This window comes from Dicentrarchus labrax, unplaced genomic scaffold, assembly GCF_905237075.1.
Source record: "Dicentrarchus labrax unplaced genomic scaffold, dlabrax2021, whole genome shotgun sequence".
In the NCBI taxonomy this organism is placed as follows: Eukaryota; Metazoa; Chordata; class Actinopteri; family Moronidae; genus Dicentrarchus; species Dicentrarchus labrax.
This window is the reverse complement of record NW_026136722.1, coordinates 19,649,724-19,675,309: the sequence shown is the minus strand read 5'-3', so window position 1 is coordinate 19,675,309 and position 25,586 is coordinate 19,649,724. Positions and strand designations below refer to the sequence as shown.

At 39.9% G+C, this 25,586-nt stretch overlaps 3 protein-coding genes and 1 non-coding gene across 6 annotated transcripts; 1 reads left to right on the top strand and 3 right to left on the bottom strand.

Moving 5' to 3' along the window:
• Positions 1 to 141: 141 nt before the first annotated feature.
• LOC127356663 (serine protease 27-like) lies at positions 142 to 3,496 on the bottom strand. Its single transcript, XM_051388647.1, has 6 exons — positions 3,385 to 3,496; positions 2,847 to 2,867; positions 1,862 to 2,024; positions 1,198 to 1,466; positions 775 to 923; positions 142 to 631 (listed from the first exon to the last, which is right to left on the bottom strand). The coding sequence occupies exons 1-6, from the start codon at positions 3,437 to 3,439 to the stop codon at positions 380 to 382; spliced, it is 909 nt and encodes a 302-aa protein (XP_051244607.1). The 5' UTR covers positions 3,440 to 3,496; the 3' UTR covers positions 142 to 379.
• Positions 3,497 to 6,594: 3,098 nt separating this feature from the next.
• Positions 6,595 to 12,496, bottom strand: LOC127356674 (E3 ubiquitin-protein ligase CHIP). Of its 2 annotated transcripts, none has more exons than XM_051388660.1 (8): positions 12,137 to 12,496; positions 11,157 to 11,366; positions 10,699 to 10,897; positions 10,438 to 10,607; positions 10,267 to 10,350; positions 9,864 to 9,920; positions 9,653 to 9,769; positions 6,595 to 8,983 (listed from the first exon to the last, which is right to left on the bottom strand). In XM_051388660.1, the coding sequence occupies exons 2-8, from the start codon at positions 11,274 to 11,276 to the stop codon at positions 8,858 to 8,860; spliced, it is 873 nt and encodes a 290-aa protein (XP_051244620.1). In that variant the 5' UTR covers positions 11,277 to 11,366; positions 12,137 to 12,496; the 3' UTR covers positions 6,595 to 8,857. The 2 variants fall into 2 exon arrangements, with proteins under 2 accessions (XP_051244620.1, XP_051244619.1); XM_051388659.1 differs by having other exon boundaries at positions 12,362 to 12,496.
• Positions 12,497 to 20,446: 7,950 nt separating this feature from the next.
• Positions 20,447 to 20,520, top strand: trnat-agu (transfer RNA threonine (anticodon AGU)). Its single transcript has one exon. It is a non-coding gene; the product is annotated as a tRNA-Thr (tRNA).
• Positions 20,521 to 21,075: 555 nt separating this feature from the next.
• LOC127356654 (5-hydroxytryptamine receptor 3A-like) lies at positions 21,076 to 25,416 on the bottom strand. Of its 2 annotated transcripts, none has more exons than XM_051388616.1 (9): positions 25,304 to 25,416; positions 25,045 to 25,208; positions 23,961 to 24,005; positions 23,742 to 23,851; positions 23,018 to 23,187; positions 22,777 to 22,937; positions 22,483 to 22,693; positions 22,236 to 22,394; positions 21,076 to 21,753 (listed from the first exon to the last, which is right to left on the bottom strand). In XM_051388616.1, exons 1-9 carry the CDS (start codon positions 25,341 to 25,343, stop codon positions 21,455 to 21,457), a joined length of 1,359 nt encoding a protein of 452 aa, XP_051244576.1. In that variant the 5' UTR covers positions 25,344 to 25,416; the 3' UTR covers positions 21,076 to 21,454. The 2 variants fall into 2 exon arrangements, with proteins under 2 accessions (XP_051244576.1, XP_051244577.1); XM_051388617.1 differs by having other exon boundaries at positions 23,051 to 23,187.
• Positions 25,417 to 25,586: the final 170 nt, after the last annotated feature.

The window sequence follows — 25,586 nt, the reverse complement described above, 5'->3', positions numbered from 1 at the left end:
AGAATATAATAATAAACATTAATTAATTAAACAATTGATGGATTAATGTAGATCTGATAGCTAGTTAGCTAGTAATATATATATATATTGGCCTAGCACATAGCATTGTGATTATTATAGAGAACAAACTGAAACCAAAAGTCCAACCCAAGATTTTATTGTCTCTTTGAATCCTGTAAACACATTGTACATTAATAAGTATAATTTATACATTAATACATATAAATTGTACATTAATAAGTATAATTTCAATGTTTCCTCTTCTTAAAAAGCAGCAGGTCCTCAAAGATCTTTGGGTTTTACGCTGTCGGTCCGACTTGTTTTTGGACATTTTAAAGACAACAATTGATTAAATAATTCAGTCCAAAGTACGAGCTTCCTAGAGGACAGACAGAGAGACGATGACGGACATCAGCAGAGGAACCCAGAGGGAAACCAGCTGAGCAGTTCCAGAGTAGATGAAGCCCGGCTGGTTCTTGGAGATGTGGCTCTTGATCCAGGACTGGTACTGGGACACTCGGGCGTAGACTCCTGGGATTTTGGGTTCAGCACAGCCGGCTCCAAAACTCACCACTCCAGCCTGAACCCACTTACTGTCTATTTTCCTCACAAACGGGCCTCCGGAGTCGCCCTGCGGAGGTCACATAGAGCGGTGGAAGATAACACACAATGAGTTGGATTTGGGACTGAATCCGACCTGTTGCTGTTTCCTGTCTAACTTAAGGAAATAAAAGCCCCCCAGCGGTTAAAGGAAGGGGTGTTTTGCAGACTCACCTGGCAGGAGTCCTTCCCTCCCTCTTTCAGACCGGCACAGAGCATGTTGTTAGTGATTACTACGACTCCGCTGTAGACGGCGCTACACTGACTGTTGGACACGGTGGGAATGCTCACCTGCTGCAACTGCTCTGGGAAAGGAAGCGGAACTAAAAGAGAAAAGATTTATTAATTAACTCCAGTTTATGTTACCGGCTCGTAGCGTAACGTTGGCTCGTAGCGTCCATTATCAGGAATTAATGGACTTTGCTCAACACCGTCCATTAATTCCTGATAATGAACACCTCGGCAGACATTATACCCCACATAACATTATATCGACGTGTTTGTCTTGTGTTGTGGACAGTTGATTGCAAATCAGTAAACAACAATAAAAAGATAATTATGAAAAAATAATTAATCCATGTGATCATGAAGTCTCACCGTCGGTTCCAATGGTTCCCCATCCGGTGATCCAGAAGCTGGTCCCGGGATCGAAGGTGCTGCCGTCCGCCGTCAGACACACCGGTCTGATGTAGTCGGTGAACGTAACGGGCGAGGACAGACGCAACAAGCACATGTCGTTGTCGAATGTGTCGGGAACATATCTCGGATTTTTGATGACCTGGGTCACGGACCGGGACACCTCGTTACGGTTCGGGAGCTGTTGGGTTTCACGTCCGAGGTAAACGATGAGACCGGATGTGCTGGTGCTGAGAAACAGAAACAGTGTGAGGACGTGTTAATTCTGTTTAATCACGTCTTTATTCAGTGACACAGTTTTATTGTTACAGAATTTTCATTATTTATGCTGTTGTATATTATGCATTTTATAATTTAAAGAATAATTTTGTATTTTCTTATGCTTAAGTATTAATTATATATATATATATATTAATCAATAAAGTGCTTTTATTAAATAATTAACTGTCTTTAAAGAGTTGCTACATTTAAACACAATATTTTAATAATGATTTTATTAATGGAAACTATCCTAATTGTAGATGCATGTTAACAATGTAAATCATTAGGAAACTGAATTAAAACTAGTTAAAAGAATATCGTATAAACTGAGTTGAATTAGAATAATGTAGCTGTGTATTTATACCTGGGGAAGCAGTGAGCAGCAGTCAGGACCCACTGGTCGTTGATCAAGGAGCCTCCACAGAAATGCATGCCTCTCATGTGCAGACTGGCCTGCCAGGGCCACGACCCCGCGGTGGCGTTCTCGCCTCCAACGATCTTACTGTTGAGTGGAGCGGTGCCGCAAACTGGAGGGAAACAGTCAGAATTCATGGAAACGCTGCAGGTTTTTATATTTATGATAATGTCTGATCCAGTCTGAAATAACTCAACAACTACGGGTTCCCCAAAGTAAAAAAAACTGGGACCTGTTTTCATTGGGTAGTAAAATGAACGACAATGTCATGATATGTTTTACTCGTTATTAGAGATAACGTAGACAAAATGTGCGGACTCGAACCTTAAAGTTTGAGATTTAGCATTTATCAGAATGGGACTGAACCGAATATAATCCTGTTTGTCAAAAATGTTCCTGAATGTCAGGGAGAAATGCGCCCTCTGGTGCCACGCAACTTATTACCCCGACATGGCTGATCGGTACTCTTGTTGTTAAACATACTGTCAAATTATATTTACCGTTTGTTGACCGAATGCAGTTTTATTGACTTATATATATATGTATATATATATATATATATATATATATATATATATATATGTATATATATATAAAATATGTATATAAACAAAAAAAAAACATATATATATATATATGTATATATATATATATATATTGGGGGGGGTACATGGTCGACAAAATTGGGGCCCTGCGATATCCCATAATGCCTAAATGGTTATTAAATGTTAGCTTGGGCTAAAAGTAAAGGAACAGTGAACAAAATGTAAGAAAAAGAAAAGTATTTCAGTGTCTCAGTGGAGTCTGAAAAGTGAGAACTGCTGCAGATTATTCAGACGGTTCCAACTTTTACTTTTGTGTAAACAGAGAAAATGTATTTTATGTTCTCTTTGCAAAGAGAATTTAAATGAATAAATACAAGAACATAACTCACCGTCTATCTGTGCGTAGCTTCCTGTTGGAGACAAAGAATGAACACTTTGTTACTGTATGTCGGACATTGAGCTCACCAAATATTCTAGTTTTTCTCCTTCAACACAAAATCCTGAGGACGCTCGTTCAGTAAAACAAGTTTAATTAAAAATCCATCTCGGATGAGCATCGACTTTGGCTGCCTGATAACGAAAAATAAAGAATAAAAGAATATTTTTTTATAACTTTGCTCAGTAACTAACATTACAGTTACCCACCTTACATTCTGATACATATATCGATATAAATGAAGTGTCTTAATTTGCAATCAGTAAATAATTACACACTTTATTCAGACTTATTCTCCTGATTCAGGGTTATTTGATAGATTTACACTGCAGGGTTGAGTACGTTTACATATAATTCCCTTTATGTAAGAGTAAGAGTTCAGCAGTCTCACAGCCGGAGGGAAGAAGCTACAGCATCAGAATTAAATATTAATAATGAATAAATAAATCCAGATTATCAACACTGCTGAGACGGTATTTAACAGCACTCACCTGTAACTGTTAAAGCCGCGAGCACGACTCCACACACTAACGCTTTGACCTCCATGGTGTGATTCCCTGATGCAGCTGGAAGCCTCGACTGCTCGCTGGCTGACAGCTCGGTCAATTTATGAGTTCTCACTGATAACAGAGTCATAAACCTGAGTCCAAGAGCAAAGAGCAAAATTAGTTAGGTACACAGTCTGACTCTGAACATCTTTACACAGTACCAACAGAGGTCATTAATGGCCTTCAGTGTGTAACATTCAGGAGGATTCATTAATGTAATATAATATCATATTTATGTTTTATTAGTGTTTAATCAGCTGAAAATCAGAATCATTGTGTTCTTGTTACCTTAGAATGAGACGTTTTTATCTACAGAGGGACTCTTCGGGCATATTTTGCTGGTTTTGTAGCCACAATAGTTCTTCAACTTCACCACTGGTTGTTTGAGAGAAGTTAAAGGCAGAAGAACGCGGCGGTCTCATAAAGATCCATGTGAATCTGTGTTTTTGTGGCTAACTGTCACTGTCACTATAATTTTAATGGAGGACCAATGTGATTTTATGGGAGAGCATGTAAAAGCCTCTCTTCTGTGACTTTAAACGTTTTGGACTTACAGGAAAGTCTACATGAAACGGAAATCCGAGTGCAATACCCGTAGAAAGAGGCAGCTATAACAATCCTATTGGAGCTCCCAGTGAACAGCACGGCCACACCGGACCAAGTACAGCATCCGATGCTGACAGAGGTCCGTTCTACAACAGGGAATACAGTACAGAGGGGTAGCTAACATAATCTAACTAAATCTATTACTGTTAGCAGCAGTTAGCTTCTTTTAGCAATGAGTCCATCTGGAAACTCCCATAAATCCCCTCGGTACCGCTGTCGTCTGTCTGTCCTCTGTCTCTGAGGTTGTGTTCACTGGGAGGCTTATTGAAGTACAATAAGGATCCCAAAATATAATATTACAAAATATAATAGAAAATATTTTGAGCAGCTTTTGACTAAAAATCTAAACTGTACATGTGCTAAAGATAAATAAAGATAAATAGTTTGTGCGTCGTAGGTTGAAGTTAAACCAGCGTTCTGACAAATACCTCCTATCTTATAATAATAAAACTAAAAATAACACTGAAACTAACAAACACATTTAAAATGTTCAACAATTCAAAATAAATAAACTCTTCCTCTTTCTTTTTCTTTTTAATTACTATTCATCATATGTCATTATTATTATTATTGTCTTGGTCATTATGGCTATTTTCACCTTTTTCTTGTCTCACTCTGTATAGGTCGGGGTGGGGGGGGGTCTTGTTTCTGTGTTTTGTATTATCTCTACTTAAAAACAATAAAATGTGTTAAAAATAAATAAACAGAAACGACTGGAAACTAAATTAAACACAAAACTTTAAAAAACAAATAAGAATAACAATTTGAATGTGTGAGAAAAGCTTCCACCTCGTTTACAGTCTGTAATAAAGTGAATTTTCTGACTGTAACGAAGTTCATATTTCTACACACAGTCACGCCTTTTGTCCTCCTCAGAGCTCGACCTTCGACCCTGACACACAGGTGTGTCCAAGTGTTCATTCATAGCTTTATCTGCCTTTAAAGGGAGTTCCAGCTCTGCTTTGTGTGCCGAGGCTGACAGCTGAAGGTCTTTTAAAGCTTCTCCCTCGATAACCTTAAACAACTGCTGGGAAACAGGCAGTTCACTTTAGTTCCACCCGGAGAAATAAAACTGTCTCACGCTGTATTCTCAGCTAAAAGACAGAATAACATAAAATCATAAACAATAAGGCAACAACACTGCGATATTACAGCACCTAAAGAAAGTTTATGTATTTTATTTACTGTATTTATTTATTAAAGGATATTTTAGTGTCATATACAATAAAATTATTACATGTTCTAATCAATGATATGAATAATAAATTCAATGTTGTACCCTTTAGACTCCTTTAAAGTCATAAAAAATAATATTAAAAAAATACAATTATAACATATTAAATTCATTTTTAACATAAAATTATATATAAAATATTATATAATATATATTTAACTGATTTTATGATGATTTTATCTCTTTGGCATACTGTCTCAAAGGGAACATTATATCTGTATTATCACCTAATGCTTTATTATTTTTTATCATTTTATGGCCGACAGAAGTTACCGGTAGTGAATAAGTGAGCTCGTAAATCACTGATGAAATAACTGAATGTGGACGCAGTCAGTTTATAATAATAATAATACTAATAACAAAAATATAATGAGGTTTATTTATAGTGTTTGTCATTAATACAGGGATAAACACATACATAAAAATCAACCTGCAGTTCCTTAACGGCCACTAGAGGCTCCAGCAGTGAGTCTCCATAAGGTCTTATAGTAAAATACTTTACAGCAGAAATAAACGTTTACAGCCCCTACTTTACGGTCTCTAGAGATAATTCCCCTGTTGATGACTGTACAGAAGGAGAATTTATATACAAGTCAGCCATTAAAATGATATTAAGGATTAATGTTTGCATAATTAAGGGCGTGGCTGTTTTCCAGGCTTCATTCAGCTCCGTGTCTTTTCTCTCTGTGACAGTGTGCATGATGTTTTTTTACTTAATAGGATAAACTTCTGTTTGACGTTTCATCTTTATAGTTTATTGTCTGAACCTGAGAAATAACCACCTTCGTTTGAATATAACAGATGGAAATAAATGTGTCACCAGGAAACAAAGATACCCTGAAATAAATAAAAGTCCTTAAATGAAAGAAAATGGAATTTATTTACTGATTACTGACTCATTAATATATAATCATAACAAGACTTCCTGCTGTCGTACGCGCAGGTCTTACTGCCAACAGTCGAGTTTCAAACTAAATATGTACAATCTAACATTTTCAGACAGAGATTATTTCCAGGATAGTTTTTATCATTTTATTAAATTTCCAGGTGTTTCCATGCCTGGAAAACTAGTCTCTCAATTTCCAGGTTTTCCAGGATGTGTCATCTTCAACCTTCAGGTCTCATGTGGAGTAGCTAATGAGCTAAACGCTATCATGTTGATGTGTAGCAGGTTTATGTTGTTCACCATCTGAGTTTAGCTTGTTACATTAATGTCTGAAGCACATTTCATCACAACCCATCCAACTCTCCACTCAGTTCACAGATTTATTACTGAACTCTGAACTTTAGAGGAAAGAAATGAAGCTCAGACGTAGAAAAGCTGGAACGTTTATTTTGATCACATTTTCAAACACATTTGTTTTGACGACTGAAAACGACTGAAAACAACTGAAAACTGGTTTCTGTGAAGAAAAACAAAGAAAAGATGTAAATCTGCTCGGTTGCTGTCATTAAATCAGACGTTCACTTGATTGATATGATATGGCTGAAACCTACGGAAGTCCTGAACCGCCATAAATGCAAAGATTTTTTAATCTTTTATCTCAGTACAACAAAGGTGAGGTTGATTAATCTGGACGGACTATGACGTACACACATTGCTCTGTCGGGTGTGTCAAACTAAACAACGTGACTTTATGAACTGTAGCTGTAAGAATGTTTGTAATGAGCCGTAATGTAAAATCCCTCATATCAAATCACAGAAGGGAAAACATCCTTTCAACCAAACCATTTCAACCTTATGATTCTTATAAAGTTTATTATCTCAAGAAATCTGCCTTTTGTTCTCGGAGATAAATTCTCGAGATAATTAACTCGCAATAACGGGATAAAAGAAGTGAATGATTGCATGACAGTTTAGAGCTTCCATATAAAGACATAAACGTTGATTATCAGGCTCCGGTATGAGAATGCAGCTGAGGTCTGACGTAAGACAAATGTGGCGTTAAAACGCAGCAATATTATCAATTAAAGAGACAATAAAGAAGATCACAAGCAAACAATCTTCACTAAGATCTCAATTTACTGATTAATGTTTACAACAAACTGGTCCAGAGTTTATTTAACAAACACTCTCTCTCTCAGACGCAACGCTATAGTTTCCCATTTTATAGTTTGCCAGCAAACGCAACGTTCCACATTTCCACCTAAAGTGACGATCAGCTCCGGATTGTAGTCAGCATTAACAGACGATCAATACTTATTGTGAAATGACACCAATAAGTAACTGCGGAGAGATACCGTTCAGACCCTTCCTAAGCCCCGCCCCTTTTTGCTCTGTTCTCCAATAACAGTTGAGCTAGCCTCGGACAACTTTTTTAAGTACAGAAAAGGAGGAAGGTGACCGAGGTCCAAAAAGGGGCGGGGCTCAAGAAGGGTAAATTGGATCGACAACCAAATCAGAGCAACGAAATCTGCGTCAGACGCTGTCGGGGCGAGTTTTAAGCGTTTAATTAAAGATTCGCTGAAGTTTATCGATAAAATATAAATGTGACAAAGTGCGAAAATTATTTTGTACGTTTACATCGTTTGACCTCTGACCTGGGGCTCTTTTAATCATTACCTCATCGTGTCGTCTTCTTCCTCTACAACGCTTTAATGTCACAGACCGGAGAATTAGCGCCACCTGCTGTTTATCTCTTCATACACAGCAGCCGTGGACGGAAACAAGAACTCATTTACATTAATTCAGATAAGATTCGTCTACTGAGTTTGTCGGTGAAGAAGTTGTTTCACTCTTTAAATGACAGATATTCACATATTCTGGAGGGAAAACGAGTGGATGTGGACGTCATTTTGGTGGGAAAACCACATCGAGCACACGTTATTGTTCCAGAGTTTCTGTGTCTGTGGTTGTCTTTAATATATTTCCAGTAACAGCAACAATAAAATATTTTAAAACTGCATAAAACTGCAGTGATGAAGTCTTCGAACTCGATTAAAGCAAATGTTTGATAAATGTTATATTCCTCCGCTGCACTTCAGAGGGAAACAGTTACTCTTCAAATCATGATTTCTAATAAACTAAATGAGCTGTTTACACATAAAGCATCAATAATGTAATAAATATAATAATAAAACTGAATGGGGCCAAATGAGGATTTCTACTTCTGTTACTTATTTGTACAATTTGACTTTTAGGTGTAACTTTTACTTATAACAGTATTACTTATTTAAGAGTCTTTTTTTAAATCTTCTTCCACTGTTGGTAAAAACATGTTGAACAGACGGCGCCCTCTAGTGACGTCTCAGAGCAAATACTTGCACATTTGATTTTATGACTCTTATTTAATGATTTCACTCATTTCTCCTCGTTTTATTATTCAGGGTCTTTTTTTTAACCTTTTTCTTCCTCCTATTAATCAATCATTCGATCACTGAACATCAAACTATGGACCGGAAGTCTGGACTCCAGTGTGATTCAGTAAGACATTATAATGAGAAGCTTTCTCAGAACTGTGTGATACTGAGTCATTATTGAGATAAAGTTTCTCATTATAATGTTCTACAGGATCCTTTTTGTTCCTGTAACAGACACAGTTGAGTTTAGTTAAGAGAGTTTGGCCCTCCCGTCGGTCAGTAGTCCTCCACCCAACCGTTCTCCATAATAAAAGCATCAATGACTTCCTTCATGGCGAGGTTTGGGATGAGCTGATCTTGGGTCAGGGGAGAGCGCGTCACCGGGTCAAAATGGCCGACTCGCTGCAAGAGAACAAACATTTTTTAACCTTTTACCACATTTTACCTCAGTTTTTGCCTCTAATCTCATTTATAACAGCTTAATACATTTTACTGATGATATACTTTTACTTGTAACTGAGTATTTTTACAGTGTGGTATCAGTACTGTTACTTCTTCCTCTTCCAGACCATCCACACTTCCTCCCACTGTACAACTGTTCAAATACAGTTGTTATCAGTGTAAACAGCAATAATTACTGTAATTTCACAGATAATGACTTTTATTACAGTTCTATAACTTTTAACATTCAGATTAAAATTTTAAATCTTAATTAAAGTCTGATTATTCACCAGTATTTATAGCTCACTGCATTGGTTTTACAGTGTAAATATCTTTAATTAAACATTAAAAAGACAAATAATTAGACATTAAATACAAAAATAAAGCTAAAAACTGTATTTTAAATATAGAAAATTACTGTATTATTGTTGTTTTACTTTATTTGTTTAGTGCTCCAGCTGCTGCAATATTAGTTAAAACACTTAAGAAGAACCTAAAATGCCAGAAACTGTCTGGTCTATTCAATCTATTAAATGCCACCAGGGGCAGACAGAGAGTCTATAGCTGTCTCGTTGTCCATCTTCACACATGTTGTTGTCATACTGAGCTCTAGTGGGGGGGGGTTCTTACCTGCAGGTGCTCTTCGATGTCTTTGCGGTCGTACGTGACCCCGCTGGGAGTGATACACGGCTCTCTCATCAACTCAAAGCTGATCTTTCCACACAGGAAGTCCGGGATCTCTCGCTTCTGTCAAACGCAACGCGCTCCGATTACAGTCATCATCATCATCATCATCATCATCACCGTTATTATCTTTAATAATGTCGCCATCCACACTGACCTTCCGCTTCTCGTCCACTTGACAGAAGAGCTCCTCCATGTCCGACAGATACTTGTCCTGTATGAGGATAAGAACAGGTTGACAGAGGGACAGACAGCGTTACCGGACTGTAACCGACTGCCGCACTCACACGGAGTCGGCGTCAGACCAGTTCAGATATTTTAACAACCGGATGCTGCGTAGCTCCCAGAAAACATCAGTCGGCACAACAAGACGCTAATAATGAAACAATGACATTAAATAATATACACCATTCAATTTTATCACCATAGCAACGTGTCGCCATGTGTGCCTGAACCCATGTGAATGCAGCACAAACAGGAAATGACAGTAAGACGATTTCTTCTTGTGAATGTTTAAAAGAAAGGTTTAAAAGTTCTGCGTTATGGATGAAACAACCTACGTGTTTGGTGTGGATCTCGTTCAGGTTGTGCTGAATTCTGCTGTCGTCCGACTTGTCTTCCTGTTTGTGTCTGCAGCTCTCCAGCTCCCTGCACATCCAACCACACACACGCTTTAAAACGCAGTAATTCAGGGGAGAGAACAACAATCATCCGTCTCAGAGCGACTCCACCTGCCTCCTCTTCTCCGTCTGGATGAGTCTGGTGAGGTAGGCGTGCAGCTCGCTCTCCTGGTTGATCCTCCTCTCCTCCAGGCTGCTCCACCGCTTCTTCTTCGCTATCCGCAGAGCGCTGGGAATGTCGTCGCCGAAGTTCAGACGCTGCTCCTTCGCCAGGTTGTAAGCTGGAAGGAAAACGCCACAGAAAGACGGCGGGATGACGGAGCTGCCGCGTACGTTACGGTGGGATTTTCGGCTAACCAGAGTCCGCCGTACCTTTCTGCAGGTTGCCGATGGCCTCGTCGTAGTTCTCCATCTCCAGGTGACACTGGCCCATGAAGAAGTGGGCTTTCACCGACTGGCCGTCCAGCTCCAGAGCGTGTCTGCAGTCGGCCAGAGCTTTACCGTACTGCTGCAGCTTCACGTAGCACAGCGCTCTGTTGGTGTAGTACGCCGGGACGGACGGACTGTGGGTCTGACAGACGGGGAGACGCGATGCAGACCTCAGTGTGTGGAGCTCCGGGTCTATCTGTAACCTTACTTAATGACTCTAACTTTGTTTATTAAATAATCAAATGAATTAACGGTTAAATGATGAACACTTTATTTATTGTGAACATTATACATATTCCAGCCAGCAGGTGACACTGGTTATTCTCAGTAACAGTCTGATTTAACACATAATAATAATAATAATAATAATAATAATAATAATAGTGTGACTCGGTGCGTACTATGGCTTTGCCGTAGCAGGCCGCAGCCTCCAGGTACTTGCGGTTGAGGAAGAGGCGGTTTCCCTGCTCCTTCAGCTCCTGAGCCGACAGCGAGGCGCTCTTCTCCGGGCTCTCTGACATCCTGTCCACGAGGCTCGCCGCGCCGGCGGCAGCCGCCACCTCGCTCTGCTTCCCTATCCTGACGCCGGGATCGGACGGGGTCGGGGGGGGCTGAGACAAACACACAGAGAGGTTCTTTAAAGGGATAGAGACAGATTCACTGTTCTCCAGTTCCTCTCCTCTCTGAAATTACTGACTGAACCACACACACACACACACACACACACACACACACACACACACACACGTCTTCCTGTCTCAATGTTAATCAGGTTTCTAAATAAATCAATAAATCAATCATTAATAAACACAGTCAGCCCACCTACAGGTTTAAGTGCACATGATATTCAGAATTTCCTGAACAGAAACTGTTCTTATTGCCGATAATCGATCAATAATTCATTATATTCTCTGAAGGTGGAGGCACCATCTGACATAACAATACTGTTATTATGAGCCTGTTTGTATTAATACCTGAAGGATTATTATTATTATTATGAAATAATTAGAATTTGAGTTAATGTAGTTTCAGTTTTATATTCTGATTTTAGAGTTTCAGACATTTTAAAATGTTAAAATCTGATTATTATTGTTTTATTCTGAGGGCTGGAATTTAATTTCACTGGAACAGATGATCAATAATCAATAATATTTCTATTATTGGTGCAGCAGTGTTTATCAATGTGAGCCGTCCCTGATCAATAACCCACTAATAAATAAACACTGGATTTATTGATCTGACTCAGTTGTCTGATAAACAGATCAATAATCACTTATTGATCAGGTATCTGCACACAGAGGGAATGTGACTGAATGTGTGTACAAACAACAACAACAACAACAACAACAACAGCTGTAAACAGTGTACTGGCTCTAACTACCTGTGTGAATGAACACCTGATCACTCTGATCGATCCCTCTGATCACTGCTAGCATGTAGCCAACGTTAGCTTCCTCTCTGATGTTTCTGAACTTTGTCCTAAACCGACTCTCCGTATGACGCAGTCGTTTTTACGGTGAAAGCTAACGAGCTTCCAACGAGGTCCCCGCGAGCACACCGACACATGCTACAGCCACCAATCAATAACCGATAACGTCACACATACCTGTTCGATCCGCCTCGTGCAGCTGTGCTAACTGTCCGCTGTTGCTCGGCAACAGCAGCTGGTCCTCGAGCTGGGAGGCTAACGAGCTAACGGTGGCTAACAGCGAGATCAATGCAGATGTTTTGATTTGGGTGTGCGACGTAAAACGCGTCATCACGAGGCACGCCCAACGTCAGCGTTTTTATTTATTAATTAATTTATTTTAGTTGATTTCATTAATTCAGCTTCAAAAATACGCAAATGAATTAAAATGAATAAATACAACTGATACAACAATTACATTAAAAATACATTATAGAAACTTAGCACAACAAGTACGGACATTGTGTTTGGTTGATTGTTTCTCTGTGGTAACAATACTGTGATACCGTTGGAAAGCCGGTTTAGTTCTCTTTCAGATGGTTCCCCGTTTGTAAGGAACATGCTCTTGTGTAATGAGCAGCAGATCTCAGTATGTCGGTTGTGCCCATGAAAAAACTGCCAAATCTTCTCTGCCAAAGTCAAACAGCTTATTCTGCCACTGACTCGTTTGGTTTGAAGAAACAAGACATATTGGCAATTTAACAGTTTATTCATTTCACAAACAGGAGCCTCAGTAGCGTGTGGAAGAACCATACAGCCACAACAGCCTACACCTCCTCCTCATGCTGCTCACCATCCTGGTCACACACTGCTGTGGGATGGCATCCCATTCCTCAACCAGCATTTGTCGCAAGTCAGCCAACGTGGTTGTGTTGGTCACTCTGGTACGAACAGCACGCCCAAGCTGATCCCACAAGTGTTCAATGGGGTTGAGGTCAGGACTGCTGGCAGGCCATTCCATCCTCTCCACTCCCACATTCAGGAGGTGGTCTCTGATAAACCCCGCCCTGTGGGGGCGAGCGTTGTCATCTTGGAGGATAGAGTTCGGTCCCAGACTGTGGAGATATGGGATTGTCACTGGTTGCAGAATCTCTTCTCTATATCTCTCTGCATTGAGATTGCCTCCAATGATGACACGCCTCGTTTTTCCAGTGAGGGAGATGCCGCCCCACACCATCACACTGCCTCCACCAAAAGATGTTATTCTATCTATCAGCAATCAGCATAGCGTTCTCCGCGTCTTCTCCACACTTCAATTCAATTCAAGATGTTTATTGTCATATGAAACAAAAGAAAGTAAGTTTTCCTCTGTGAAATGAAATTCTTTGCTGTGCTGTCCACCCTGATACTGAAGCATTGCATGCAAAGTACAATAGTAGAATACAATAATTAACAAAAACACAGTATTACAATAAGTACAGTAAGTAAACAAATAAAAGTAACTCAATATTACAGTAATTTGAAGTGTCTGATGTGCAGTGTGCAATGAATACCATGGGATGTGCAAAACAGTTGTGCAAGAGCGCAGTTGTAAACAGAAGTACAGGTGTAAGATGACAAGGTGGCACATTGATGTGGCTCCTGTTAAGGTTAAGGTTAGGGTTCGACCCTACGATCCAACTGCCGTAGGCAGAATCTGGACTCATCATTGAACATAACGTTCCTCCACATCAGGCGCCTGATTGGCAGCACCTGGGGGTACCAGAAGCTCCAAACAAGTGTCAATACCAACAGCAAAATAAGCTGTTTGGCAATGGCAGAAAAGATTTGGCAAATTTTTCATGGGCGCAACCCACATACTCAGCGCTGCTGCTAATCCCACAAATGCATGTTCCTTTAAAATGGGGCACCATTTGAAAGGGAACTAAACAGGCTTTCCAACGGTATAAGATTTATTGCCAAACAGTATTGTTACCACAGAGAAATAATCTACCAAACACAAATTTCCTTACTTTTTGTGCTAAGTTTAAATAAATACATTTGAATTTATCAGATGTCTATTTTTGTTTTCTTAAAGATGTTTACTTGTTGTTTTTTTATTCTTTGTTATGTATTAATTCTTTTCTTAAATCGTCCCTTTGAATGTGAACTGCTGTAACGTGGTATTTTCCCCCGGGATCAATAAAGTATCTATCTATCTATCTATCTATCTATCTATCTATCTATCTATCTATCTACTAAATGAATAAAATACAATGATTACATGAAAAAATTATAATACAAAATGAATACACATAATACAATAATTAAAACAATAAATAATACAACTAAATAAATAAATACATATAGTACAGTAATCACAACATTAAAGACTAATAAAAAAATCTAAGCAAAATTATATTTTAAGCCCATAAATATGATACACAGCTTTAAAACATTTTCACAGTGCTGCCAAACGTGAGTGGGTCCACCATAAGGATGTTTCTAGCTGAAAAAACATAAATCATTTTCAAATAATATAAATCATTGTTTATGTTAATTTATTTATTTATTTATTGTAAAAATGCTCTTTTAAATATGTAGAATCCCTAATTATTAATAAATATGTGAACACAGCGGGCAGAATAACACTTAAGTTGTCCCACCAGAAGGTTCGCCAGAGGTTTCCAGCAAAGAAAAAACTATTAATTAAAACAAGCTACAATAGAAAAGCTGTTTGTGCTCTTGTAGACGGGGTGTAGGAGGTTACATCCACAGGCAACCTGTATGTAAAACAGTTATTAGCTGATGAAGGTCGAAGGACTGAAACGTTTGTAACTTTAATGAAGTTTATTGAAAATAAGAAGAGTAAAGATTCTCTTCAAATACGTAGATTCACTGTTTATTCGTCTTCAGTATGTTTATTCTGCGTGTATCTAGTCCCGCAGCTTTGCCAGCACATACACAAAAAATACATCAAAATGTGCGGTTTGATCGGGAGAGGTGCGCTATGACTTTTGTTGGTGATCCGCCAAACTGTTTTCACGAAAATCGCAAAAAACTGCGCAAACTTTTGGTCTAATTGTGCGCTTACGGACGGAATGTTCGGAGCTAGAGTGTGTGACATCATCGTTAGAGTGTAGAGAAGCTGTAAAATCTAACAATAAAATGTATCTTTAAATTGCTCTCATTCCCACAAATTTACTTCTTCAGACATAATTTCTACATGAAAACTTAGGAAATGTTGTGCTGTTTCTACACAATGAACTCTGGAATCAAACAGATTCAAACTTTTGACGCACTGAGCTCCGGACCAACAAGAGTTCCAACCATCTGCTCCATAAGCTCCAATGTTAATTTACAGCAGAAATCTCTGGAGAAAAGCAAATGTGCCTGTTTTTTTAAATCGCTGTAACGGTCACATTTTTTACTTTATCCACACGTTCAGCAAAGCCTTGGGATGCTGACAGTCACCTCATGTCAACAGTATGGCCTGACAGTTTTTGAATTACAGCTTTTTGTTTGAGTGGTAGTTTCAGGGTTTTCTCAATGGTCCTCGGCTCTGACAATTAAAGTCTGTCTAATTTTATCTTTTAACCACAGGAACTTTAGTCTCTGATACACATCTACAACCATGCAGCAAATAATAAGAAATTAGATATTTTAAAAACAGAAATATGATTAATATTTTTTTTATTTGATTTTGATGTTATAATTGATTATATTATTATTTTTATTTAAGAATGTGGGAGGAAACCGAAGCACTCGGAGTAAACCCATGCCAACACAGTGAGCACTCTGTACTCCTCACAGTAATGGTGTCAAGGCCCAAAACTGAACCCTCACCTTATTGCTGTAAGGCCACAGTGTTTAACACTGAGGCACCTGTGTGGCCCTGTAAGACCTGGTCCTAGTTCTAGTCCAGGTTGGACACTGTGTGCTACCAGCCTTAGTTTAGCTGGTAGCACACTGTGTCCAACCTGGACATTTTTTTTTCATTATTATGTCAAATGTAGGAGAAACCGAAGCACTCGGAGTAAACCTCATGTCATCACAGTGAGCACTCTGTACTCCTCACAGTAATGGTGTCAAGGCCCAGAATTGAACCCTCACCTTATTGCTGCGAGGCCACAGTGTTTAACACTGAGGCACCTGTGTGGCCCTGTAAGACCTGGTCCTAGTTCTAGTCCAGGTTGAACACTGTGCTACCAGCTGAATGGAGGCTGGTAGCACAGTGTTCTGCTGGACAATTTTTTTTCATTATAATTTAAAATGCAGGAGAAACCGAAGCACTCGGAGTAAACCTCATGTCACCTTTGATTTCTTCTTATCTAAAATATGGGAGGAAACCGATGACTTACGAACTAAATGGAAATGTTGTTTGTCTTCCATGACAAAGTGAAGCCTGTCCCTCCCACGCGCCCCAAGACTGCAAATGATTATTATTTGCAGCCACATCTACAGCAGGCATTGAATGGTGAGGCCATGGTCTTGAAAAGACCTGTGAAGAACCTCTTAACCCCGGTCTTTTGTGGTGTCATCAGATGACTTTTTAGAGTCTCAGTTATAATTTTGTAAAGAAATTCATCATCTAACATTAGGCTCAGCCGCACTCCGTCTGCGTCACCCATCTTCTGGCACAGGTCCTTGTACACCGCCTTTGCTATGTTATTAATATTCTGTCTCTTTGGCTTTATGACCACAGCAGAATCTGCAAGATCTGCCCAGAGCCTCTGTTTGAGTGAGTTGAAGGCAGTTTTGGCAACAGGCACATCCATCTGCGAAACCTTCGTAATCCGGTTAAGCAGCTGCATCACCAAAAGCCCAGAGGACGTTTCGTCCCACTGGTGGAGACCATGTGCGATTGCGATTGCCTTTCCTGCAGGTTTACTGACCTTCTCACTGGAAGCCTTTCCTGCAGGTTTACTGACCTTCTCACTGGAAGCCTTTCCTGCAGGTTTACTGACCTTCTCACTGGAAGCCTTTCCTGCAGGTTTACTGACCTTCTCACTGGAAGCTGGCTCATCAGTGATGGAAGGAGGTGCTGCTTCAAACACTGGTGTCAAAGTTTCACCAGCTTCTTTGCTGATAGCTGGCTCAGCAACAGAAACTGGTGCTGAGTCTAACCCAAGTGTCACCGGGGGGCCCTCAGCAAGTGCCGGCACACTTACTACTAGTCCCTTAATCTTGGTCAGAGCAATGCTCATGTGGTCCCTCTTGGTTTTGCGCAGCTGCACTTGTTGGTTAAGCCAATTCCACATTTGTTTCATAAATGTATCGACTTCAGCTTTAATCTCGACCCGAAACTTCAACTCTCGCCCTTGTCTTAAATGAAAAAATACCAACTTTGTCAGCTGCATAGTGGCCATTTCCAATTGGCCAGTGGAAATGCCCCTAGCAAGTCTTTCATAAATGCACTCTATGTACCGTTCCATATCCATTTCTTGATGTTGAATCATATCCGCCACCACCTGACCCACCCCATCAAATAGCACCTCCACTGATTCTTTTTCTGCAGGTGGGAAGCAGCTACAGTTCCTCCTCAGTTTCTCCACCAAGTTGAGGATTGATGCCTTGGCAAATCTGTTGACAAAAAAGGCTTTAAGTTTCTGTCCCACCCTTCTCCAGCAGGACATTTTGGTTGACTTCCCAGTCTCCAGTCTCAGCTGCTCCACTATATCTCTGGCGATCTCAGAGGCTGTTGTGTCTGCATCCTGGCGGGCGCTTGACACGAGCAGGTCGTGTTCTTCCTGTGAACCTTCACTATTAAGGTCAATGGGACTGATAGCATCTGCCTCGTCCTGCAGGATCTTCTTCACAGCTTCAGTAGTATAATCCTTCCTTTCCAAGGTTTTTAGGTTATCTTCAACGGCGAGTACGGGGCTCTGCCACGACTCCCCAGTCAGCTTAGTATCCTGGTCAGCTGATTCTCCCAGGACTTCTGTACTTTCATCAGCTTCCATTTCATGACTTTCCATGTCATTATGCAGGCTTGAAGTGCACGTCATCTGTGGAAGACTGTTTTCTGGTTTGTCTTCTTCAAAGGGAAGAACGGTGATCTGCAGTGACCGTCCTTCATTCAGCTCAAAGTCTGATGATTCTTCCAGAATTTCTTTGGTTTTGTCAGATTCCAGTTTAGAAGTTCTCTGACCTTTCTTGTCACGCGGGCTGTTTTCTGGTTTGTCTTCTTCAAAGGGAAGAACGGTGATCTGCAGTGACCGTCCTTCATTCAGCTCAAAGTCTGATGATTCTTCCAGAATTTCTTTGGTTTTGTCAGATTCCAGTTTAGAAGTTCTCTGACCTTTCTTGTCACGCGGGCTGTTTTCTGGTTTGTCTTCTTCAAAGGGAAGAACGGTGATCTGCAGTGACCGTCCTTCATTCAGCTCAAAGTCTGATGATTCTTCCAGAATTTCTTTGGTTTTGTCAGATTCCAGTTTAGAAGTTCTCTGACCTTTCTTGTCACGCGGGCTGTTTTCTGGTTTGTCTTCTTCAAAGGGAAGAACGGTGATCTGCAGTGACCGTCCTTCATTCAGCTCAAAGTCTGATGATTCTTCCAGAATTTCTTTGGTTTTGTCAGATTCCAGTTTAGAAGTTCTCTGACCTTTCTTGTCACGCGGGCTGTTTTCTGGTTTGTCTTCTTCAAAGGGAAGAACGGTGATCTGCAGTGACCGTCCTTCATTCAGCTCAAAGTCTGATGATTCTTCCAGAATTTCTTTGGTTTTGTCAGATTCCAGTTTAGAAGTTCTCTGACCTTTCTTGTCACGCGAGCTACATTTCACCTTAGCTGCGCAATTCTTTAATATCTTCGCCACGTGTTTGACAATTGTCCTTAGTCTGCGGCGGAAGGATCCGGAGATTTGCGGTTCATTGCCTTCACTACTCCCTCCGCTGCTTCCACTCCTGCAGATCTCAGAGTTAATGCGCTCTGTCACTTCTTTCGACACAATTTGTGTCACCTTCTCTGTGCTCGGGCAACTGATTCCGTCGGACACACCCGTCACCTCTGCAAATGTAAGTTCAATAATGTCCCCTAGACACTCGCGGACCTGGTCTTCAGTTATTAAGCTCTTCTGTGATGCCTCAGATCCAGAAGAGTCTTCCTGTGATCCATCAGCTCCAACAGTCTGGGTCAAACACAAGTCACTCTTTACTTGTCTTTGTTTAAATAGATCATAAATGTGTGTAGATATAACTTTGACAATATCCACACACATGCTTGTTATGATTTCTGCTATCTCGATATCAACAGACCCGGATTCCAGCATGGACCACTGGATTGTGGTGAGCTGGTCCAGGAAATGTCGCACGAGTGGACGAAGAGTCTCCATTTGGACCGTTTGCAGTTTCCAATCCATCTTTCCTCTGTTTGTTGAATTTGTTGTATGTTGTGAATAAAGTACACAATTTGTCTGCTTGTCTCCTTGGAATGAAGTGAGCGTCCTGATGTGGTTCCTATATATAGACTCACAGAGAGAATGTCAGCGTCGTATCAAAGGAACATCCAACTGACTTTGATCTTTGAACGACATCATCGCATGACATCATCACATTCCAGATTTCAAAGCAAAAAAAAAAAAAGAATAAAATTATTTAATTCTAATGTTTACATTTAAAAATGCGCTCGCGCACACACACACACACACACACACAGAAATTCCAGAATTATATTAGGCCTACTTCTAAATAACAAAAAGGAAAATAATGAAAAAATGTATAAAGAATAATAAATAAAAACAAAAACCACTTCAAATGTGTTCGGTGGATTCTAAAGACCACAATTATTGCTTATTATTATTATTTATTCCCCATCGGATATTGTCGTCATTATCATCATTATCATTATAGTAACATGAGGAGGACACTGGCTTTGCTCTCTGTGGGAACGCAGCATTACTCTGGTATTATTCTTTTTATGATTATTATTATTATTATTATTATTATTATTATTATTATTATTATTACTCTGGGATGCCGCTCAGCTTGGAAGCACCAGTGAGGAGGGGAACTAAAGAAAGTAAAAGAGGAAAATGAACTACCAGGTGAGTGGAAAAAATATGTGGCTGTTACTTGATTCCAGCTGAATATGTCTCTGTAGTGCAATTGGCCAAATGTGCTCTGCTGTTAATTGAGAGGTTGGTGGTCTTAAAACTTTGTCTATTTTATACAATTTAACCTCCCTAGTCCCTTGAAGCTTAAACTGTCTTTCCACAGCCCTCAGAGGTGCTTAATTTTACCTCCTGATGCTCCTAGAGCCTGAAAGTTAGTTGGTTTTCTTTATTGTGTTACATTACAGCAACATCTGCTGGTGCTGTGGCTTAGTTGGTTAAAGTACCTGTCTAGTAAAGAGGAGATCCTGGGTTCAAATCCCAGTGGTGCCTTAAAGTTCCTTAAAATAACTTTTGTACCAACCGATGTTGAAAGAGTAGAACACAACATATTTTGACTGAAACCAGTCAACTCCACTCTGTGCAGCCATTGGGCTGCTAACTGAGAGGTTGGTGGTTTGAGCCCAGCCTGCGACAAGCCAACACTCTTCCTCTGAAGCATAACTTTTAGGCTTTGCCTGGACGATATACTAGTTGGTGTCAGTTTGTTGTGACTAAACTCAGAGTTAAGATTTTATGCTTATTATTTCCTAAAATTAGATTAAAATATTGCCAATATATCGCCTTGTTTACAATGTATTGAACTGTAACCCCTGTGTTGTGATCCCTATCACCAGCCAATACACAGACCTAGCTAGGTAGCATATATATTTAAGTAATTTCCCCTTGGGATTATTAAATTATTTCTGATTCTGATTCTGATATAGCTAGTAACTGGTTGTGGTTAACAAAACTAACATTTCTTTTCAGTGACAGTGAGAATTTGTCTATTGCTTTTATAGGTAGTAGAAGTAGAGACAGGTACATGTTTTGCAAGATGGTTTATTATACATATTAGCAGTTTGAATTCAACTAAAAGCTCCCTGCACCAAACTCCCTTTAAGAAATGTCACATTTTAACGTGTGCGTAAAAACATGCAGCATGAGCTAAAGGCGGCCATATGCATTTATATCTTTATGGGTCACACAAACAAGCAAAAAGTTGCAAAGCGAAGATGAAGCAATTTGCACACACACGTGGCCGCGCCCTGAAACTGCGGATGTCTCCAGCTCGGCTCTGCAGGGCGATGTTTCTCAACTCTCGCGAGAACCGAGCATCCGAACTACTTCGAACTTCGGGTCCTCAGCAATCGATCCGCCGAGTGGAAAGGAGATTGGATGTCGAACGTTTTTTGAGAAACTCTAAAGGATGGATTCCTTCCTTTTTTTAGTCAGATTTCATTGCTATATTTTCAGCATATCGACTTATCCACACCACATATATGTAAGTCAGAAAAGAGGCGACAGTTAGAAAGTAGAGGACAAAAAACACAGAGTCTATGATTTCTGCCACTCGTCTGTAGCGTCGAGACTTTCTCTGGTCTGTTTCTCGTCCTTCAGCTTCCCGCCGAGCGGCCTTCACTTCCTCCAGGATCAGTTTGAGCGCATCAAGACCAGCAGACCTGTCCAGAGTGAGGGGGCTTTTCTCTGGTTTCCTCTGACCTTCCTCTGCAGCGCTGGCAGTCTCTTTGAGGGAAAGATAATTCAGCAGAATGAGCTCAAGGAAAAATTAGTTCAATGTCTATATGTACTTGCAGAATTTTTGGCGCGTAATCAGTGTTTTTATACTACCAATGTATGGAATGACAATGTGAAGGAGAATAATTACGTGAATCTGCAGCTTCCCCTGAACCTTACGGATTTAAAGCAACATTATTTAACTTTTTTTACCTTAAAATAACAGTTTCACTTTCATTTGGATTTTACTCTGAGTTACAATAAAGTGAACACTGCCTCTGTTGGGAGTGTAAGAGCTTCAGGTTAACGTAACCGGGCTCAGTTTTTATCATCCACGTCGGTGAATTAAAGATTTATTTCCCCCAAACCAGAGTTGGTGATTGTTGAAATCACTAACTTTTAGTGAGTTTTATTATGTTTCCGTCCTGTTGTTCTGGTCTGAGATGCTCGTATATAAAACCTTTAACAAACATAGAAACATCAATCTTTACCTTTGTCAAAGTCTGCTTCCAGCTGAATCTCCTCTTGGGCGTTAACAGAGCTTCGAGTCTTCTGACCACAATAACCATCGAGGTCAAATAGGAAGCTCACCAGCATGGCCTCCAGAAGGCTGATCCCCACCAGGGCGAAGGTCACAACACAGTAGACGGCTGGAATAAAGGTGCAGGGACATTAAACTGGTGAGTGTATCAGTACGGAGGACTCTCTGTGATCTCTGGTGTGAGGTCGGCGGCTCACCCATCATTGGCAGGTTTTCTTCAGTTGAAGGCAACATGTCCTGAAGGATCAGCAGTAAGACGGAGATGGAAAGGAGGACGGTCACTTTGAAGCTCAGCTTTTCTCCTCTGGCCTCGCTGATGAAGAAGGAGGCCAGATCCAGGATCATTAAATAGAACAGGGGCACGATTAAAATCACCACGTAAAGCATCGGCTTCCTCATCATTATGATCTGAAAAACAGAAAAAGAGTCAGATTAATTAGAGACTTTGAAGAACAAACTGTTGTCAGATTTCATTACAAATATTTTCTTACCGTGTAAATAAGTTTGCTTTGAGCTGTGCCGCCTTTTGTCACATTAGGAGCGGAAATTTCCATTGTTACAAGGTCCCATTCTCCCCGTGTGACCATGAACATCTCAGAGACTCTAGTGAGAGCTGTGTCATTATGGGCTGTTCCTAGGTGCATGACTCCTGCTGTATTGGTGATAAAAAGTATTAAATTATCACATATTCTGAAGCCGTTCTGGATGTGAAACAAATGAGGTGCAATTTACCATCAGAGGTCATGGACAAAAATGTGATCGTACACTTCTGTGTATCAAAGGGGAAGTCTCTGAGCTTCATATGACAAGTGAAGGTCAGCCGCTGACGAGTGGTCACGTACACCCAACCATTGGACACTTGACCAAGTGGACTTCTGTAAATACTCGAAGTATCAGAGGCACTGAAGACAAAGAGGGAATTAAAAGGTAAAGAAATATTCTCAGAGTGGAGCTGAGTGGGTGGACAACGTTACCGGGCTCAGTTTTTATTATCTACATCAGTGAATTAAGGACTTATTTCCACCAAACAAGAGATGGCCGATGGTTGGAAGGACTAATATAGATGAGTTTTTTTTAGTTTGAGTCCAGTTTGAAGTGTGTGTTTTACGATTATCTGCAAGGTTAAATCAATGGGTTTGTCAGTGGAGTCTGGTCACATATAGCCGCCTTTGGTTTGGTTGGAGGAGAGAAATGTTTTCAACATGTTTGTAAGAACTCAAGGATACAGAAACACTGATTGTACTGTCTTTATTTTTCTTACCTGGACTTTAAAAGTTTGAATTAAAATGTTTTGGGCTTTGAATGGTATAAACTCTGAGTAGATCCCGTCTGCTAGAGGCTCAGGTTTGTTTACATTGAGCTTTACCTTTATAAATCACCTCTGAATAAGATCAAAACCATAAACTGCAGTTATGTTATTAATAATTATTAATACAGTAATAGTAATAATACATACTCCTCTAGGATGGATACATCTGGGGTCCACAGGCTCGACATCGGAACGGTAAACTTCTCTATCCCACAAAAGTCTGATGAATTCCAAGTCAGGAATTCATTCATCCAACTCTGGGAAAAGAAAACGTTTTAAAACTGTTTATGACAGTAAACTTACAGCTGATGTATTGTTTAATAATGCACTTCAGTTCTTTGGCTCTTGAACTAAACATGAACTTACCATCTCAATCCAGATGTGACTGGTGACAGTTTGAGACATCTCATCCTGCAAAACAAAACAGGATCTCTTTTAAATCAGAGCGGTTTCTATCCATGCAGACAGGTTTGGGGGCATTTTCTCAGGATTTTTAGACAAACGCTGATAAAACCGTTAACTTAAATGTACTAGAATGAGTTTTAACTGGTTATAAAACAGTTTAATACAGATTAGTCTGTAAAGAGATCGGCTATTTTAGTTATTCTTACTGTGGATTCCCCTTGAAATCAATGAGTGGACCTATCGTGAAGGACTCACTGAGAATGAGCTGTCAATCACAAGGTAGCCCCGCCCTAAAGCATACCCTGCTTTATGGTCTGTTTTACTCTAAATGGGACCATCAGTTACTAAATGAACATCATGCTGTATGGAAGAAGACTGAAACTAGAGACTGAGACCAGAAACTCATCAGGAAACTGTTTACTGAGCTCATCCATCAACTGAGAAGTCGACTCATTTCTCCATAAGACTGAATGGTAATGGAGCTGCCCCCTGCTGGCCGTTACATAGACTGCAGGTTTCACAGACCTGGAAGCTCTGTCTGTTATATTTACTGTCAGTGGTTGCTGTTTTAAGTGAAAGTTAAAATTCAACCATGTATAAAATGATGGAGCTCTTTCACGTCAACTTAAAAAAAAAAATATATATATAAAAAATAAATACGTTTTTGTTTCCAGCTGAACGAATGTGAGTCCTGATCTGATGCTTGTATTTTCCTACATAATGCAGTTGCACAGCGCTCACATCAAGTACATTAAAGTTAATAAAATCCATTAAGTTGTTATTAGTTATGTTTGACGACTGAATAGATCTAAAATACATTAAGAAAGAAGCTGTTTCTTTTTGTTTTTCATTTTCGTTTTTAACAAAATAAGTTTCTTATCTTGCTGTAAAATCAATTCAATGGAATAAAAGGGAGAATATTTCTGTCTGAAATGCAATAAGTAAAATATAATTGGAAAAACTCGAGTGAAGTACAGTAAATACAGCCTCCTTTAGTTACATCCCACAATGGTTTTGGGTGAGCTGACCCTTAAACAACACGTACCACTTGTAAAATACCGTACATCAACATGTCCACCTGAACGAGGGTGGATGTCGTCCAGTTCTTCACGGGCCGCATGATCTGTAGAACATCATTCGTCGATGTCAGGTTCAAGTGTTTCAGAAGACCCAAATAGGAGCAGTCTGAAGTCTGACTGCTGGAAATACCTGCCGGGGGAAGAGACCAGGATCTGAACCTGCAGGAACTGATACAAACAGTTGCAATGTTTTATGTGATAATAAAGTTAAATTTAACAACTCACCGATGAGAGCAATAAAAGCTGCAACCTTCAGAGCTGACATGGTTGTTTGCCTTCATCTCAGTCTGAACAAACCCTTTTAAACTGCCTCACAAAGAACAGGTGAACAATACAACAGGTAAGTGCGGAAGAAGGCATCAATAGATCTAATTAAAGGCGCCGTTCTGCGGTCTGTCGTTGGAGGTCGTTTCTATTGTCACCCTGCAGCTGAAGAGAAAAGTCAACACGAGGAGTTCTCAGTGTGACATCAGAGTGCACGCTGGAGATTTTAATTAGAGGATTTAAA

Bases quoted from the DNA above. Each gene is read 5' to 3' on its own strand.
- LOC127356663 (XM_051388647.1), bottom strand. From the start codon at position 3,439: ATGGAGGTCAAAGCGTTAGTGTGTGGAGTCGTGCTCGCGGCTTTAACA. The intron at 2,025-2,846 runs GTGAGTTATGTT...GTTTCCCTCCAG, and splicing joins AAGCTACGCACAGATAGACG to TTTGCGGCACCGCTCCACTC. The intron at 1,467-1,861 runs GTATAAATACAC...TCTGTTTCTCAG, and splicing joins GCTGCTCACTGCTTCCCCAG to CACCAGCACATCCGGTCTCA.
- LOC127356674 (XM_051388660.1), bottom strand. From the start codon at position 11,276: ATGTCAGAGAGCCCGGAGAAGAGCGCCTCGCTGTCGGCTCAGGAGCTG. The intron at 10,608-10,698 runs GTACGGCGGACT...TTTTCCTTCCAG, and splicing joins CATCGGCAACCTGCAGAAAG to CTTACAACCTGGCGAAGGAG. The intron at 9,770-9,863 runs GTCAGTGTGGAT...TGCGTTTGACAG, and splicing joins AAGTGGACGAGAAGCGGAAG to AAGCGAGAGATCCCGGACTT.
- LOC127356654 (XM_051388616.1), bottom strand. From the start codon at position 25,343: ATGTCAGCTCTGAAGGTTGCAGCTTTTATTGCTCTCATCG. The intron at 24,006-25,044 runs GTACGTGTTGTT...TTTGTTTTGCAG, and splicing joins TGTACGGTATTTTACAAGTG to GATGAGATGTCTCAAACTGT. The intron at 21,754-22,235 runs GTAAAGATTGAT...TTTCCCTCAAAG, and splicing joins GGAAGCAGACTTTGACAAAG to AGACTGCCAGCGCTGCAGAG.